A 15,065-nucleotide genomic window follows, 5' to 3' on the forward strand; every position below is an offset into this window, starting at 1 on the left:
AGTGTGAGAGGTTCAGACTTTCAAAATCCTTAGTCTCTGCTGGTTGTACTTAGGAGTCCCTGATAGCTACTCCAGAGCTTCTGCAAGAAGATAGACAATAAGCAGATAGAGGACCCCCAATCCCTTAGCTAGCTTGTCAGAAAGAATAGTTTAGACCATGCAGAGTCAATCAAAATAAAACAAAAAACCTTTTGTGTTTAGCATTTCTAGATGTAGAGAAAGTACTTGTCCTATACCTGATTTACATTGTACCTCTAAACCAGCATATTCTCAGGAAATGCTAAAAAAAAAAAAAAAAAAAAAAAAAAGCCCATCCTGTTCCTCTTATTAATCATTATCAGGTTGGTTTTCCCCTACTATCTTTTTAGCATAATTGAGACAATCTTGATGGGTTATCTCAGTTATCCCAGACTGTCTCAGCATCTCAATCCACATTCCTCTCATTCCCTAGATCCTGTCTAAACAAAAAACTTAAATGGGATCACATAAGAAATGATCGACATGATTAAACAACAAAAATTACCTCTAAGCTCAGAACTAAAATAGAACTTCCTAGTTGGCTTCAACCTATCATTCCCAACTCATCTTACATTGCTCCCAAAGCAGCATTCTGGTCTAATCAAACTGACCTATTTGCTGTTCTTCATATACAACATTCTAGCACCCAGCTTCATGCCTTTACAAACCATACAAGCTGTCCTCCAAGCTTGAGAAGGCTCTCTCACACCTCTCCTTTTGAAATCCCTAGCTTTCTTCAAGGCTTGTCTCAATGTCATGTCCTAAAAAAGGCCCTTTCCTGCTGATTCTTGATATTACCTTTCCTCCTGAAATAACCTGGAATTCATTTTGTGTGTATGTTGTTGTTTATTTACCTGTGCACATGTTATATCCACTCACTTGAATCTAAACTTGAGGATTAAGATGATTTTGTCTTTGAATCCTTAGAGCCTAGTATATATATCCTGATCATATAGTCTACATTTTCTAAATGCTTGTTGATCTGATTGAATTAAATCAAATAATACCTTTTGTCACAGAACCTCAAAGTGCTCATTTAAATTTATTACTTTATATAAAATCCCTGAGAATCATTTCTGAAAAGCAGCAGTTATAAACTTAGATGAGCTTTTAAAAAATATATTTGTATAACTGTATTTCAGTATAATTACAAGTTATTAGAAGTTGACTTCTATAATTAGTTCAATTATTATTAATATAGTTCAGTATAATTTCAGTATGCTACAACTCAGTAGTATCCCTTTCAAATTCTATTTTATTATATGCATTTTTTTGTTGTTGTTGTTGAAGCAATTGGGTTTAAGTGACTAGCCCTGGGTCACACAGGTAGGAAGTGTCTGAGACCAAATTTGAACTCAGATCCTCCTGACTTCAGGGTTGGTGCTCTATCTACTGATCCACCTAGCTGCCCCTATTTTATGCATTTTAAAATATTGTTCTGCAAGAGGGTCCCAAGGGTTTTACCAGAATGCCAAAAAGGTTCATGGTAAAAGGGGAAAGGTTAAAAAGCACTGCTCCCTTTGCTAAAATGCAAAATTTCAATTTCTTTCCAGTCTACTATGAGATCATTAAATTCCCAACTCTCTTCTCCATGATCTCAGAGAACAAGATGGGATAAAGTAGACAAGTGGCTTTTATAAGTAACTGTTTGTACCAAGTACACTCCATAATAAGTTCAGGGTTTGTATTTATTCATTTCAAATCTGGTTGATGTCACTGCTCTGACATAAGCAATTAGGTCAGTCCATTATGATATATAAGTGATGGAATAATAACCTTTACAGACTGATCTACCCTCCTGATGTAGCTTATAAACCTGTCTTATGAATGTGAACAGATCACACTAAGAAAATGAGAAAAGAGTTAAAACATATTTGAAAATTAATTGACCTACCAATAGGAGAAGTCTAGAAGGATCCAGTCTAATTCCCTATGTAAGTGATACTTCTAGATAGACTAACCTTGGTATGAGTCTTTTGGGGGGATCATAGTCAAGACTGAATGGAATTTATTTTTTTGCTTAACTTAATTCTGATAATTCACAGGCTAATAATTTATTTTCTTAACTTTTCATTTCAGATACACAAGAACAAATAGATATAGGGAGAGAAGAAGGAATGAGTTCTGTTTGTCAGTTGTTAGCAGATTTAGTAAAAGATTTAATACATGGAAGCTTTAGGCTAAGGGGGGAAAAAAGCAAAACCAAGTATTGGGAGTCATTTATGGATTTAAATGATTTAAGTTCTTTCTATAGTGTGTGCTATAGGATATATATATATATGCACATATATATACATAATTAAGGACTCATTTATAAAAAGATTTTTTTCTAAAAGATTCAAGAAGGCACCTGAAAAATTAAATATACTGTCTTTCTTTTCTTAAATTTTATTGATGCCTTTTGGTCATTTCTGGATATATCACCCCTTATGTCCCAGACTTAGAATAATTTGATATTTGCCAAATTTGACAAAGAATGAAGCATTCGTTCTTCATAGTCCCCTTCCCGTCTGCCAAAAGAAAAAAAAAAGGTAAGTTTTATTATCTATTCCCTAAACCATGACTGTTAAATTCATCTTTTTAGTGACTTTTTCATTTACATGATTATAATAGTCACTGTATCAGTTAATACAAATCTTCCTATGTTTCTCTGAATTAGTCATATCTACCATTTCTTACTGCATGATAATATTCCACTTCATTGCATATCACATTTTATTTAGTCATTCCTTTAACTGAAGGCCATATACTATGTGCCTAAGTTTTAGGTCGGTCTTTCCAATATTTAAAGGTCTTCAACTTGAACTGTGTGGAATGGTGGCTTCAAAAGTAAAATAGCAATGACTCCACCTCAGAAGCAGAGCCACAAACAAAAGTTTAGAGTTAGGACAGTTCTGCTTCTCTCTTTTTAAAATGTAATACTTATAAAGTATCCTAATATTCTTAGAGAAAAGATTGCATACAACCTCTTTCAAAATATTCTGTAAAACATTATAGTACTAACAATGACTAGAACTAATATTTTTAGATATACAGAGGATTCTCATTACAATATAGACTAATCCTTAAAGCTACCATATGAATGGAGTCTAGAACATTTGCTCCCCACAATTTCAAAATGCCACCTTTCCACAGAGTGGAAGTTCAGTATACCCACAGTGGTCTCAACCTTGAGTTATATCTTCAATCCAAGCAATATTAGAAATATTACAAAAGTACTTTCTAATGACATGTGAGGAAGCAAAGCTTGAAAATCCTATTCTATATCTTTCTGTGTAAAATATATTACTATATCATGTTTGGTTTGATCAGAAAGAATAATTTCCTTTCTCTTTTTGAAGACCTACCATAAATATTATATTTCTATGTATATAATATATTATATTATATTCAGTGACTTAATATGAAACTCTCTACCATGTTTATCTTTAAAGTAACAAAAACAAACCAAAAAAAAAAAAAGACTAAGAAAAGGAAGACTGAAGGAAGGAAGGGAAATCTTTGTATTTATTTGTCTTTTAAAAGAAATGGACTAATTCATTTTGTTTTAATTTCAAAAAAGGGAAACAATAAAACTCTTGCCTCTGTCAAGATAGATATAACTATCATTTATTTTTTTTTCTTTTTTTTTTTATTTAATAGCCTTTTATTTACAAGATATAACTATCATTTATATACAGGTTTTAAATTATCTCATTTGAACCTCACAACAACCCTTTAAGAAATAAATCCTATTGTTATTCCCATTTAACAGATTAGGAAACTGAGGCTTAAAGGTTAAATGATTTGTTCAGTATGTCCAGTATGAGGCAGAATTTGAACTTTATTAATTTTTACTTTTCCTAAATTAATTTCTGAACAAAGTCAGAGGAGAGAAGGAAATAAGCACCTAAACTAAAAGCAAAAAACACTACCTATATAAAATGTGAAAAGAAGTTATATTTGATATTAAACCAAATACCATGAAACTCCTTTGTTCTAAAAATGCATTGTAAATAATGTTATTTTGGCATATTTATGGGAAAATATAAACTATGATAAAAAAACATAGATAAACATTATAACAAAAGGTTCCCTTCCACTTGCTTTTTTTTTTTTTTTTTTTGCTAAGGCAATTGGTGTTAAGTGACTTGCCCAGGGTCACATAGCTAGGACGTATTAAGGAAGTATTACATGTCTGAGGTCACATTTGAACTCAGGTCCTCCTGACTTCAGGGTTGGTGCCCTACCCTCTGCATCACCTAGCTGCCCCTCTTCTACTTCTTTTTAACAGTCACTCTCCATAATATAATATCTCATTGTGAGTTATTTATGAAATATCTTTTTTCTTGCTAATTTTCTTGGAAAGATAGTCAACAATTTAGCTGTCCTTCATCCCAATCCCATCTCCAGAGAGAGTTAACCTCAAAAATGTCTTTTTCCTCCAACACCTCAAACATACCAAATACTCCACTTAACAGAGATGGCCAGTGAAAGGCAGAGGTGTATTAAAAGTGGGTTGGACTGAAGAGTGAAAAGATATCTGATTTCTTATATATGCCTCCAACACTTAGTAATTCCATGATCAAACATGGCAAATCATCTAACCTCTCTTAAGGTTCAACCTTACAGGGTTGTCTTTAGAATGAAAAGGGACAGTGTATATAAATGAACACTATTAAAATGACAGCTATTAGTATAGAGAGTTGTAGCATCATGTAAAAAATAGAACCACTCTGAGTCTAGTTCAAGAGTCTCACTTCTTTCATGCTGATTGTGTGCACCAGGGCAATTTAACCTCCTGACTTTCAAGGACTATAGATTGCAGAGAACATGCTGACTTACACTGAAGAAATTTCTTCACTTGAGAGTTCTCTAAACCAGTGAAATCACAAACCTAATCCTGATCATTATAATTACCAGAAAAACTCCCCAAACATGAAACAAAACAAGCTCCTCACAGAGAAAGGGGTTATGTATATGATAATGTTCATCTTTGTCCTATTTATTCTTGAGCATTTATTTCTTTTTATTATTTGACACTTGATGTAGAGTTACTTATTATTAACTCTTTAATCTCCAGCTCCTTTGGGTTAAAAATCTTTGGGATTTCTGGCAATATATAGTCAAATTTCATTCAAAACAAAAGTGTAAGTCTCTATATTGTTTCCTCTTACTTATGCTTTTCTACTATTGCCCAATTTGCCTCCCAGCTCCCAGGAAAAAAAGGACAAAAAAAGTTTTATGGTAGAGCAAAAGTAAACATTACCCATTATAAGCATGAGAAGGCTAAATAGTATAGTGAATAGAGCACCATATCTGAAGTCAGATCTTTCTGAATGATCCAAATGTATTGGATCTTATAAATTAGCAGTGACCAAGAGGCTCTGTAGAGTTTAGCTTCAATGCAGCTGCCTGGTTATATGTACGATTCCTGTGTACTAAAATGATTATCAGACTCAAAATGAAAATTGGCTCCACCAGTCATTCGCTGGGTCAAGGCATATGCATTCTAGAGCAAGTTCAGCTCAAGAGTTATCTCTCTTGTAAAATTTTTACCAGATCCTTTCCAATAAAGGTGTTCTGATTTTCAAATTTTCCTCACTTTGTCTGGATCTATTCTTTCCTATCCTCGACATACTGTAATATATCCTCCTTTAGAATCCCAGAGGATAGAAACTGTGTCATAATTCTTTCTCCACTGTATCTATCTCTGGTGCCTCAAGCACTCTGGGTAATTCCTCTGAAATAGTATTTATGGAAAAAATAGAGAATTTCACAAAACAGAGAAGCATAGATAAGTTGCCCGCTGTACCAATGGAAATACATTGATGAGATCATAAATCAACTGAAGTTTAGAGAAGAGAATTCTGGATTCAATTCTAGTGTCTGTGTAATCCTGAACAAGCCCTTTCATCTCTATTGCCTCTGTTTTTATGATCCAATAAGCCCCACTACCTGTAGTAGATGTAGGGTTCACAAAGCAGATATTATTAGTATCTGTTGAATTGAATTGTTATACCATTTTGTTAAAAGCTGGAATTACTAGCTATGTTTAGCTAGAAGAGTTAATTCTTCAACTAAACAAAATGTCAATAAAGTATTGTTTAATGTTGTTGTCCAATACTTGTCACCATCTTCTTCATCTCATTCCTTTTATAGCTAAAGATTTTATCATGAAATAATGAAGTCCAAAACATAGTAAAATTATGTGACATACAACCCTGTGATACGCTTGAGGGGCAAACACTTACAATAGCATATATAGATATCAACATACATAGGTTTTGATATATAGATATTAACAAAACTATTGTTGTTGATATAATTATTGTTGTGGGCCAGGCCTGACAGAAGACAGAAAAGGGCATAAAATTGGGCATATAACTTAAAAAAAAAACTTGAAAAAATGCATTTTAAATGTCCAATTAAATACCAAAATAAAAATACTGAAAATCAAAGGATTGATAAAATTAGGAATTAAAAACTCTCCACTTAATTGACAAATGTTTAAAAAAAACAATAAAATAGAAAACACCATTAGCTAACTTAATTGAGAAAAACAAAGAAGAAAAATAAATTGCCAATATAAAAAAATGAAAAGGGTAAATGTACAATCAATGAAGAAGAAACAAAAGAAATTTGAAGTTAATTATATGCTAATAAAACTGACAATCTAAATGAAAAGGATAAATATATGCAAAAAATATAAATTATCTCCAATCATACATGAACTACCAAAGGAAAAAAATCCAGGAACAAGTGGATTTGCCAAGGGAATCCTGTAGAAAATTTAACAATTCATTCTAATACTACAAAAACTATTTGAAAAAAATAGGGAAAGAAAGATGTCCTGTGGAGGGAAATAGTTAGCAATAATAACTCTGAAGAAAAAAATTTTGAACCAGTTTTCTCTGATAGAGGCCTTATTTCTCAAACATGTAGAGAACTGAGTCAAATTTATAAAAATAAGAGCCATTCTCCCAGCTGACAAATGATCAGTTGATAAAATGATCAAAAATAAATGCTAAATCTATTGAATGGAAGTGTAGATTAAGGCAATTCTAAGCTATTACTGCATACCTATTAATAGAAGAATAATAGAACAAGAAAGGAAAATAACAAATGGAGTGGATATAGGAAAAAATGAAACATTAATGCATTATTTATGGAGTTGTGAACTGACTCAATTATTCTGTATAGCAATTTGGAACTATACTCAAAGGGTCATATAGGACTATAAAGGGTTAAAAAACCATGTATACCTTTTGACTTAACAATTCGATTACTAAATCTATATTCCAAGACTAATTAATCCAAGAGATTAAAAAACAAAAAAGTAAAGGACCTATAGATACAAAAATACTTAAAACAGCTCTTTTCTGGGGGCAAAGAATTATAAATTGAAAGGATATCTATCTATCAATTGGGGAATCATTCAATAAATTATAGGATGTGATTCTGATGGAATACTATTTGTGCTGCAAGAAATAATGAGCAGGATGCTCTCAGAAAAACCTGGAAAAAATTACATGAACTGATTTAAGTGATATGTACTGTATACAAAGTAATAGCAATTTTGGAAAATGATTAGCTGTGAATGATTAGGCTATTCTCAGCAATAAAATGATGCAAGACAACTCTGAAGGACTTATGATGAAAAATGCTATTCGCACCCAGAGAAAGAACTGATGATATCTGAACAGACTGAAGCATATTTTTTTAAACTTTATTTTTTTGGTCTATGTTTGCTTTCACAACATATCATATATAATCTATATGAAATTGCTTGCCATCTCAGTGGGGAGCAGGGAGGTAGGCAGGAGGAAGGGAGAGAATTTAGAACTTCAAAGTTTTAAAAATGAATGCTAAAAATTGTTTTTACATGTAACTGGGAAAAATAAAATACTAAAAAAAAAAATTTTAAGGGAAAAAAAAGAAGGGATCCTACTCAATTCCTTCTTTGACACAAGTATGATTCTGATACCTAAACCAGGAATATTCAAAACAGAGGAAGAAAACTATAGATCAATTCCCCTAATAAATGAAAATTGATATTAAAATTTTTAAATATTAACAAGGAATCTACAGTAAAATGCCACAATATTATACACTATGACCAGACTGGCTTTGCCTCTACAATCCAAGGCTGATTCAGTGTTAGAAAAACTAGAATCGTAATAGACTGTAACAATAAAAAACAAACAATAAAAATTATATGATTATTTCAATAGATGCCAGTTTTTGACAAAATATAACACTATTCCTGTTTTTTAAAAAAAAACCCACTAGAAGGCATAGAAATAGGTGGAACATTCTTTAAAATAACAAGTAGTACCTATCTAAAACCAAAAGCCAGCATTATCTGTAAAAGAGAGGCTAGCGGCTTTTCCAATATGATTGGGGTTAAACAAGGATACTATTTAATGCTAGAAATGTTAGCTATAGCAATAATACAAAAGAAAAAAACATTGAAGAAATAAGCATACGCAAAGAGGAAATACAAATATCTTTTTGACCAAAATATGATAATTAAAAGAAAACTAAAGAATTAAATAAAAATTATTGATGTAATTAAAAACTTTAGCAAAATTACAGGATAAAAAAATTTGTTCAGTTAATTTTCAATCATGTCTGACTCTTCATGACCCCCTTTGGAGTTTTCTTGGCAGACACTGGAATGGTTTGCCATTTCCTTCTTGCTTTTTACAGATAAAGAATTAAAGCAAATAGGGTTAAGTGACTTGCCCAGAGTCACACAATTAGGAAGTGTCGGTGTCTTCCTCGCTTCAGGCCAGTCATTCTGTCCAGTGCACCACTTAGCTATCAGAACATAAAATAAACCCACACAAATGATCTGCATTTCTGCATATTGCCAACAAAATTCAGCAGGAAGAAATAAAAAGAGAAACTCAATTAAAATAATTGCAAACAGTACAAAATACTTGGGAATCTATCTGCTAAGAAATTCACAGAAGAATGATATGAACTATAAAACCTTCATCATACACATTGAAGTAGCTAGAGAAATAGTAATTTGTTCATGGGTAGGCTAAGCCAACATGATAAAAATGGCAATACTCTTGGAAACCCTTGGCATACTGCAATTAAAGATGACCTTTGTTGACTTGAATTTCTCACTTTATTTGGTCCTTTCCTTTGCACTTAGGATCATATTTGTTTGGTTATGTATCTCATGTTCCTTTTGTTGTCTTATTAAATTATGAATTCCTTAAAAGGAAAATGTCATTTTTGTAGTACCCCACTAACTGAAGTGAAAAAAACAAGTTTGAACTGAACTGCTTAATTTTAAAGGAAAAACTATTTTTCTGCTGTTGTGATAATTTATTTTATTTTATTAGGCATCATGAAGAAAACCAGCGAGAGTGGTTCAGTTTCCATAGAAAGAAGCTCCAACAAAGGAAATCTACAAACTATGTTGGATGAAGGGGAATATGCTCCTTTCACATCTGTTCCTATGTTAGAAAGCAATTTTATTCAGGTAAATCACACTTTAGCTTATAATTTAACTTCAACAACTTTTACAATAAATTTTTAGTCTATTAGTCATTTTCTAACATAACATACTCATAGTAATTGCTTATTAAAAAAAAAAAAAAAAAAAGCAAAACCACCAAAGAGAATGATCATAACTGGCTGTTATCATCTCTTTCTCTTTTTATGATTATATATTAATAATTTAAATTCAATACTATTCATTGTTTGACCATAGTTTTGCCTTTATTATGATCTTTACATTGTAGTCATCTATGTTATTCTCATGGTTCTATTTTCTTGAATCTATATTAATTCAGTCTGATTCTTTTTGTACAGCAAAATAACGTTTTGGTCATGTATACTTATTGTGTATCTAATTTATATTTTAATGTACTTAACATCTACTGGTCATCCTGCCATCTGGGGGAGGGGGTGGGGGGTAAGAGGTGAAAAATTGGAACAAGAGGTTTGGCAATTGTTAATGCTGTAAAGTTACCCATGCATATATCCTGTAAATAAAAGGCTATTAAATTAAAAAAAAAAAAAAGAATCTATATTAATTCACAAAAGTTCTTACCATGCTTTATAACATTCTTTATATTTATAATTCCTTAAAGTATGATTGTATCCCATTATATTCATATACCATCATTTGCTCATCTATTTCCCAATCTTTGGGCATATACTTTTTTCCTTTTTTTTTTTTTTTTTTTTTTTTGGCAATGGTTATTGTTATTATATTGTAACAATATAATAAATAGCATTGTTATGAAATATTTGGCACATGTGGTCTCTGACCTTGTTCTCCTTACTTATTTGAGATATTTTATTGATCTAATTTTCTACCTTTTAACCAGTTCCTGATAATTTTGATAATTATTATTTGTAATATCAGTTGGGATGTGGTAATGGTGATTAGGAAATATCCTTCATTCCATTTATAAAATTTATTTACTAGGTGCAAACAGAAAAGTTCTAGCAAACATTTAGCAGTCAAATGCTGATGAATAACTAATAGAAAAATTGTTTTAAAATCTACTAGATACTAAAAAGTATCAAAGTTATTCAATTCTACAAAATTCCATAAAAAGGAAAATGCTCGGCTCTATGCTAATAATGGGTTAAAGACTATCATTTGCAAGTGAGTTCTGTTATTTGTATAGGTGAAGGTGAACAGGAAGTCCCATAAAATCCATCTCCTGATACTACTATTATTACTTTTAAAATCTGGCCCAAAAAATTTTAAGAAAAAAAAAAATCCTACCATCAGCATGATCTCCCTAATGATGTCTGGGTATTAGATCTTCCACAATGCTAACACATATACAGAGAGGTTTGCTTAACCTGCTCTCCTATTTTGAAGTGCTCATGCTCAGGAAAATGAGTCATGACTTGAAAGTTCTTTTTCTTCTACAGACATCTTAGCTCTGTATTAATTCTTTTTGTCATTTTCCTCTTTTATCATTATAGCCAATCCAATAGAGGTAAGAAATATCTCAAAGTTGTTTTGCATTTTTCTAATCAATAATGATTAAGAGAATTTTTTCATATGACTGTAAATTATTGTTGTTGGTTTTTTTTTGTTGTTGTTGTTTTTTTTTTACTTTTCTGGTTTTTGTTTTTTGGTGTTTTGTTTTGTTTTGTTTTGGCAAAGAAATTGGGGTTAAATGACTTGCCCAGGATCACACAATTAGTGTTAATTGTCTGAGACCAGATTTGAAGTCAGGTCCTCCTGACTCCCAGGCCTTTGCCCTATGCACTGTGCCACCTAGCTGCCCTGACTATAAATGGTTTTGATGTCTTCATTGAAAAATTGCGTGTTCATAATCCTTTGACCATTTGTGAATTTGAGAATAACTCGTATTCTTAAAACTTTGATGAAGTTCTTTAAATATTCAAGATATCAGACCTTTATGTGAGAAACTGTCTATTAAATTCCCTCCACTCCCAGTTTTCTTCTTTCCTCCTCATCTTGGCTACATTGAATTTATTGGTACAAAATATTTTTGATTTAACAAGGTTTTGCAAGGGTGAACGCTGAAAACTATCTTTGGATGTATTTTGAAAAATAAAAAGCTATTATAAAAAAAAAAGAAAGAAGGCAGAGCATTACAAAAATATTAACAAAAACAACACCAGATCTTAAATTATTTTCCCAGATATAATCCTAGGTATTTTATACAGTGTATAGTTATTTTAAATGGGGTATTTCTTACTATTTCTTTTTGCAGGGTGATAGAACTGCTGATGATTTAGGTAGCTTTATTTTATAGCCTACTACTTTGTTCAAATTATTAATTGTCTCAACTAATTTTTTAGTTGAATCTCTAGGATCTTCCAAGTATAACACCATATTGTCTTCAAAAAGGGATAGTTTTATAATTTCATTGTCCATTCAGATTTCTTCAATTTTATTTTCTTTGCTTATTGTTCTAATTAATATTTCTAGTACAATATTGAATAATTGGTAATAAAGGGCATCGTTGCTTCCTCATCTTATTGAAACAAGGTCTGTCTAGTTTATCCCCATTACCAATAATACTTGCTAATGGTTTTTTAGATAGATGCTTCTTATCATTTTAAGGAAAATTTCTATTTATACTTGTCCTTTTAAATGTTTTTCATAGGAATGAATGGTTGTCAGAAGCTTTTTTTTTTCTTTTTTTTTTAAATGAAATTTTTGTTTCTTGTTTTACAAAGCAATTAGGATTGCCCAGGATCCAACAACTAGTAAATGTTAAGTGTCTGAGGCCTGATTCCAGGGCCAGGACTCTATCCACTGTGTCATCTAGCTGCCCCTATCAAAAGCCTTCTCTATATCTATTGATATAATCATATGATTTTGATACTTATGTATATACTAGATTGATATAATCAATTATGTTAATAATTTTCCTTCTGTGAAATCATCCTTGCATTTCTGGTTTAAATTCTACTTGGTCACCATGTAAATTATGCAATTTATTATTATGCAAAAAAAATATGCAATCTATTTTCAAATAATCTTCCTGTCTCTAAATCCTCTCCCATCATGGTGCTTTTTCTTCACCTGGAATACAAAATACTAGAAATCTGGAGATTATAAGATACTTTATGGAACAGAAAGGGAAGGAAATAAATATTTATATAGTCCCTACTAAATGTGAGACAGTTTACAAATACCTCTTTTGATCCTCCCAACAGCCCTACAAAGTAGTGCTGTTATTATCCCTAATTTGCAGTAGAAGAAAATGAAGCAAACAGAGGAGTGATTTGCCAGAGTCATAAGTGGTTACTGTCTGAATCTTATTGACTTCAGACCAGGGATACATCTCAGGGATACATCTATTGTACCATCTAGCCTGCCTAAAAAGATAGTAGATATACTACTATATCATGATTTTTTTTTTAAACATTGGATATTCAAGTTTATAGAATTAAATTCCCTGTACCCATTCAATTAAAGCAATTAAGGCTCTGAATACTTTCCAATCTCTTGCTATAACAAACTTTCTTCTTTCCCCTCCCATATTCATAGCTAATCTCCCCTTTCTCTATTTTCACCTCTCTGCACACACATATTTTCAATGTTACTATAGCTAATTTTGGAATTATTATAAGTCAAATTCCCACACATATTTTCTGCATACAGGTCAATAGGAGAGGAGAATCTGTGTATCTTCATAACCGAGCCAACTGGGTGACTGTAGGCATCTGTGCTTCCAGCCCCAATCTCAGTTTTCCCAATGTGATGTTACTGGCACATCTTGAATCTAACAGCAAGAAGGAGGATGAGCCAACATTTGATGATTTCTTGAGCCCCACCTCTGAAGTTCAACTGGTGCTCAGCAGGTAAGTTGCAAAGGACAAAAAAAAAAAAAAAAAGAAAATCAAAACACCTCTTCTACATGGAATTAGAGAAATAATTTGTTTAATACACTGTGCATACATTATCTTCTATATAATGAAGTCTAAAAAAAAGGTTAATATGCCTAAAATAATTATTAAGATGTTAGTTGAAGCCAACTATCAGTAATTCTTATGGAAAATTAACAGACCATAAGAACACTTCAACAAATCAGTGATTTTTCATTAAATATTTTTTTTTACAAATGGGTGAAAATAATCTCTGATTTATTATATAGATTTTTTTTTGTCCCCTCAAAGTAATTTCCAGCCCTCTAAGAGGCTATCACTTTCCTTTGTAAAGGCTACTACTCCCTTTTACTTTCATCCAGGTAAGCCAAAAGATCCTCCTCCTTCAAGAAAAACTCCCTTTGATTATGGTTGTAAATATAATTTTGCCACTCCCCCATCCATCATCTTTGAAAAGCAAAGCCTTTCCTGATAATTTCACCCTTTGGTCTCCTAAATATTTTATGGAAGAGATCTGTCTGGATCATCTTATATGAAAGGATTCTTATCACTCGAGGAGAAGGAACTAAATCATTTCTTTTAAGTTTTACAAAAACTTCTGAGAGGGCAGAAATCACAGGGTCCAGGGGACTCTGCACAAAAGATGGAATAAGAAAGGGTTAGAGCTGGTCAACTTTTGAGAGGGACTAGATATACCTCTTGAAAGCTGGACCCAAGAAACAGCTGGAAATTAAAATCCTCAGGCTCTTCTTGGGATAATATTGATTATAAACATGGTCTCTGGGATGAAAGGAATGAAGGTGATGATGATGATGAAAATGATGATGTTCAATGATAAACAGAACCACCTACACCCAGAGAAAGAACACTGGGAAATGAATGTGGACTACTTGCATTTTTGTTTTTCTTCCCAGGTTATTTTTACCTTCTGAATCCAATTTTTCTTGTGCAACAAGAGAAATGTACAGATGTGTACACATATAATGTATTTAAGATATACTTTAACATGTTTAACATGTTTGAGACTGTCTGCCACCTAGGAGAGGGGGTGGAGAGGAGGGAAGGGAAAAGTAGAAGTGAGTGCAAGGGACAAAGTTGAAAAATTACCTACGCATATGTTCTGTCAATAAAAAGTTATTTTAAAAAAAGAAAAAGAAAAAGATGATGTTTTAAAAGTTCCAGCACTTGTGTGAAACCAGGTATCTGGGGATGGTATGGAAGATGGAAAATCTGGTAAAGATGGCAATGGACCCAATTCAAGGCCTTCTTCCATATAAAATGGGGACCTCTGGTCAAAGGCAATGGTTCGATAGCAAAGAAAAATCTGTTTCATCAAGACTTTGACAATGACTGCCAAAGTAGTAGATTTGCAGTAATAAATCTTGAATAGCTATCAACTGCAATGAAGACAAATTTCTTGCTCTCCTGTGGAGGGGAGAGCAGGTCAAAACCCACATAGGATCAAACTATGCTGAACCTTCAAAGGCAGATGTTCTGATTGGCATGAAAAGCATTATCAGGCAAAGTAGCTGAATCATTCTTGGTTAAGGAATATCCTAAATGAAGATGAACCCACTCTCTATTACTCTTGTGGGAGCATAACCTGATTTGAGTGGAGGGTATATTCCAATGTGCACTTACTTGCATGCTCCACAAACAATCTTTAATTATGCATTTTTATTCTGTCCAGGTCCCAGATTACTTACACAAACCCA

The 15,065-nt window shown here is 32.2% G+C and overlaps 1 protein-coding gene across 5 annotated transcripts in view; it reads left to right on the forward strand.

Moving 5' to 3' along the window:
* The first annotated feature begins 1,791 nt into the window (after positions 1-1,791).
* FAM71D (family with sequence similarity 71 member D) overlaps positions 1,792-15,065 on the forward strand; it is a 53,866-nt gene continuing 40,592 nt past the window's right edge. For 4 of the 5 annotated variants that reach the window (XR_004232039.1, XM_031952762.1, XM_031952763.1 and 1 more), the window contains exons 1-4: positions 1,801-1,952; positions 2,457-2,549; positions 9,360-9,499; positions 13,127-13,326. Coding sequence is in view for 4 of the 5 variants with exons in the window: in XM_031952762.1 (XP_031808622.1) it covers positions 2,495-2,549; positions 9,360-9,499; positions 13,127-13,326 (395 nt within the window). In the remaining variant the exon portion in view is untranslated. Of the gene's footprint in view, positions 1,953-2,456; positions 2,550-9,359; positions 9,500-13,126; positions 13,327-15,065 lie in introns of all 5 variants that reach the window. The other variant, XM_031952765.1, reaches the window with a different exon arrangement.

The sequence above is a fragment of the Sarcophilus harrisii genome, chromosome 2 (assembly GCF_902635505.1).
Source record: "Sarcophilus harrisii chromosome 2, mSarHar1.11, whole genome shotgun sequence".
Lineage (NCBI taxonomy): Eukaryota > Metazoa > Chordata > Mammalia > Dasyuromorphia > Dasyuridae > Sarcophilus > Sarcophilus harrisii.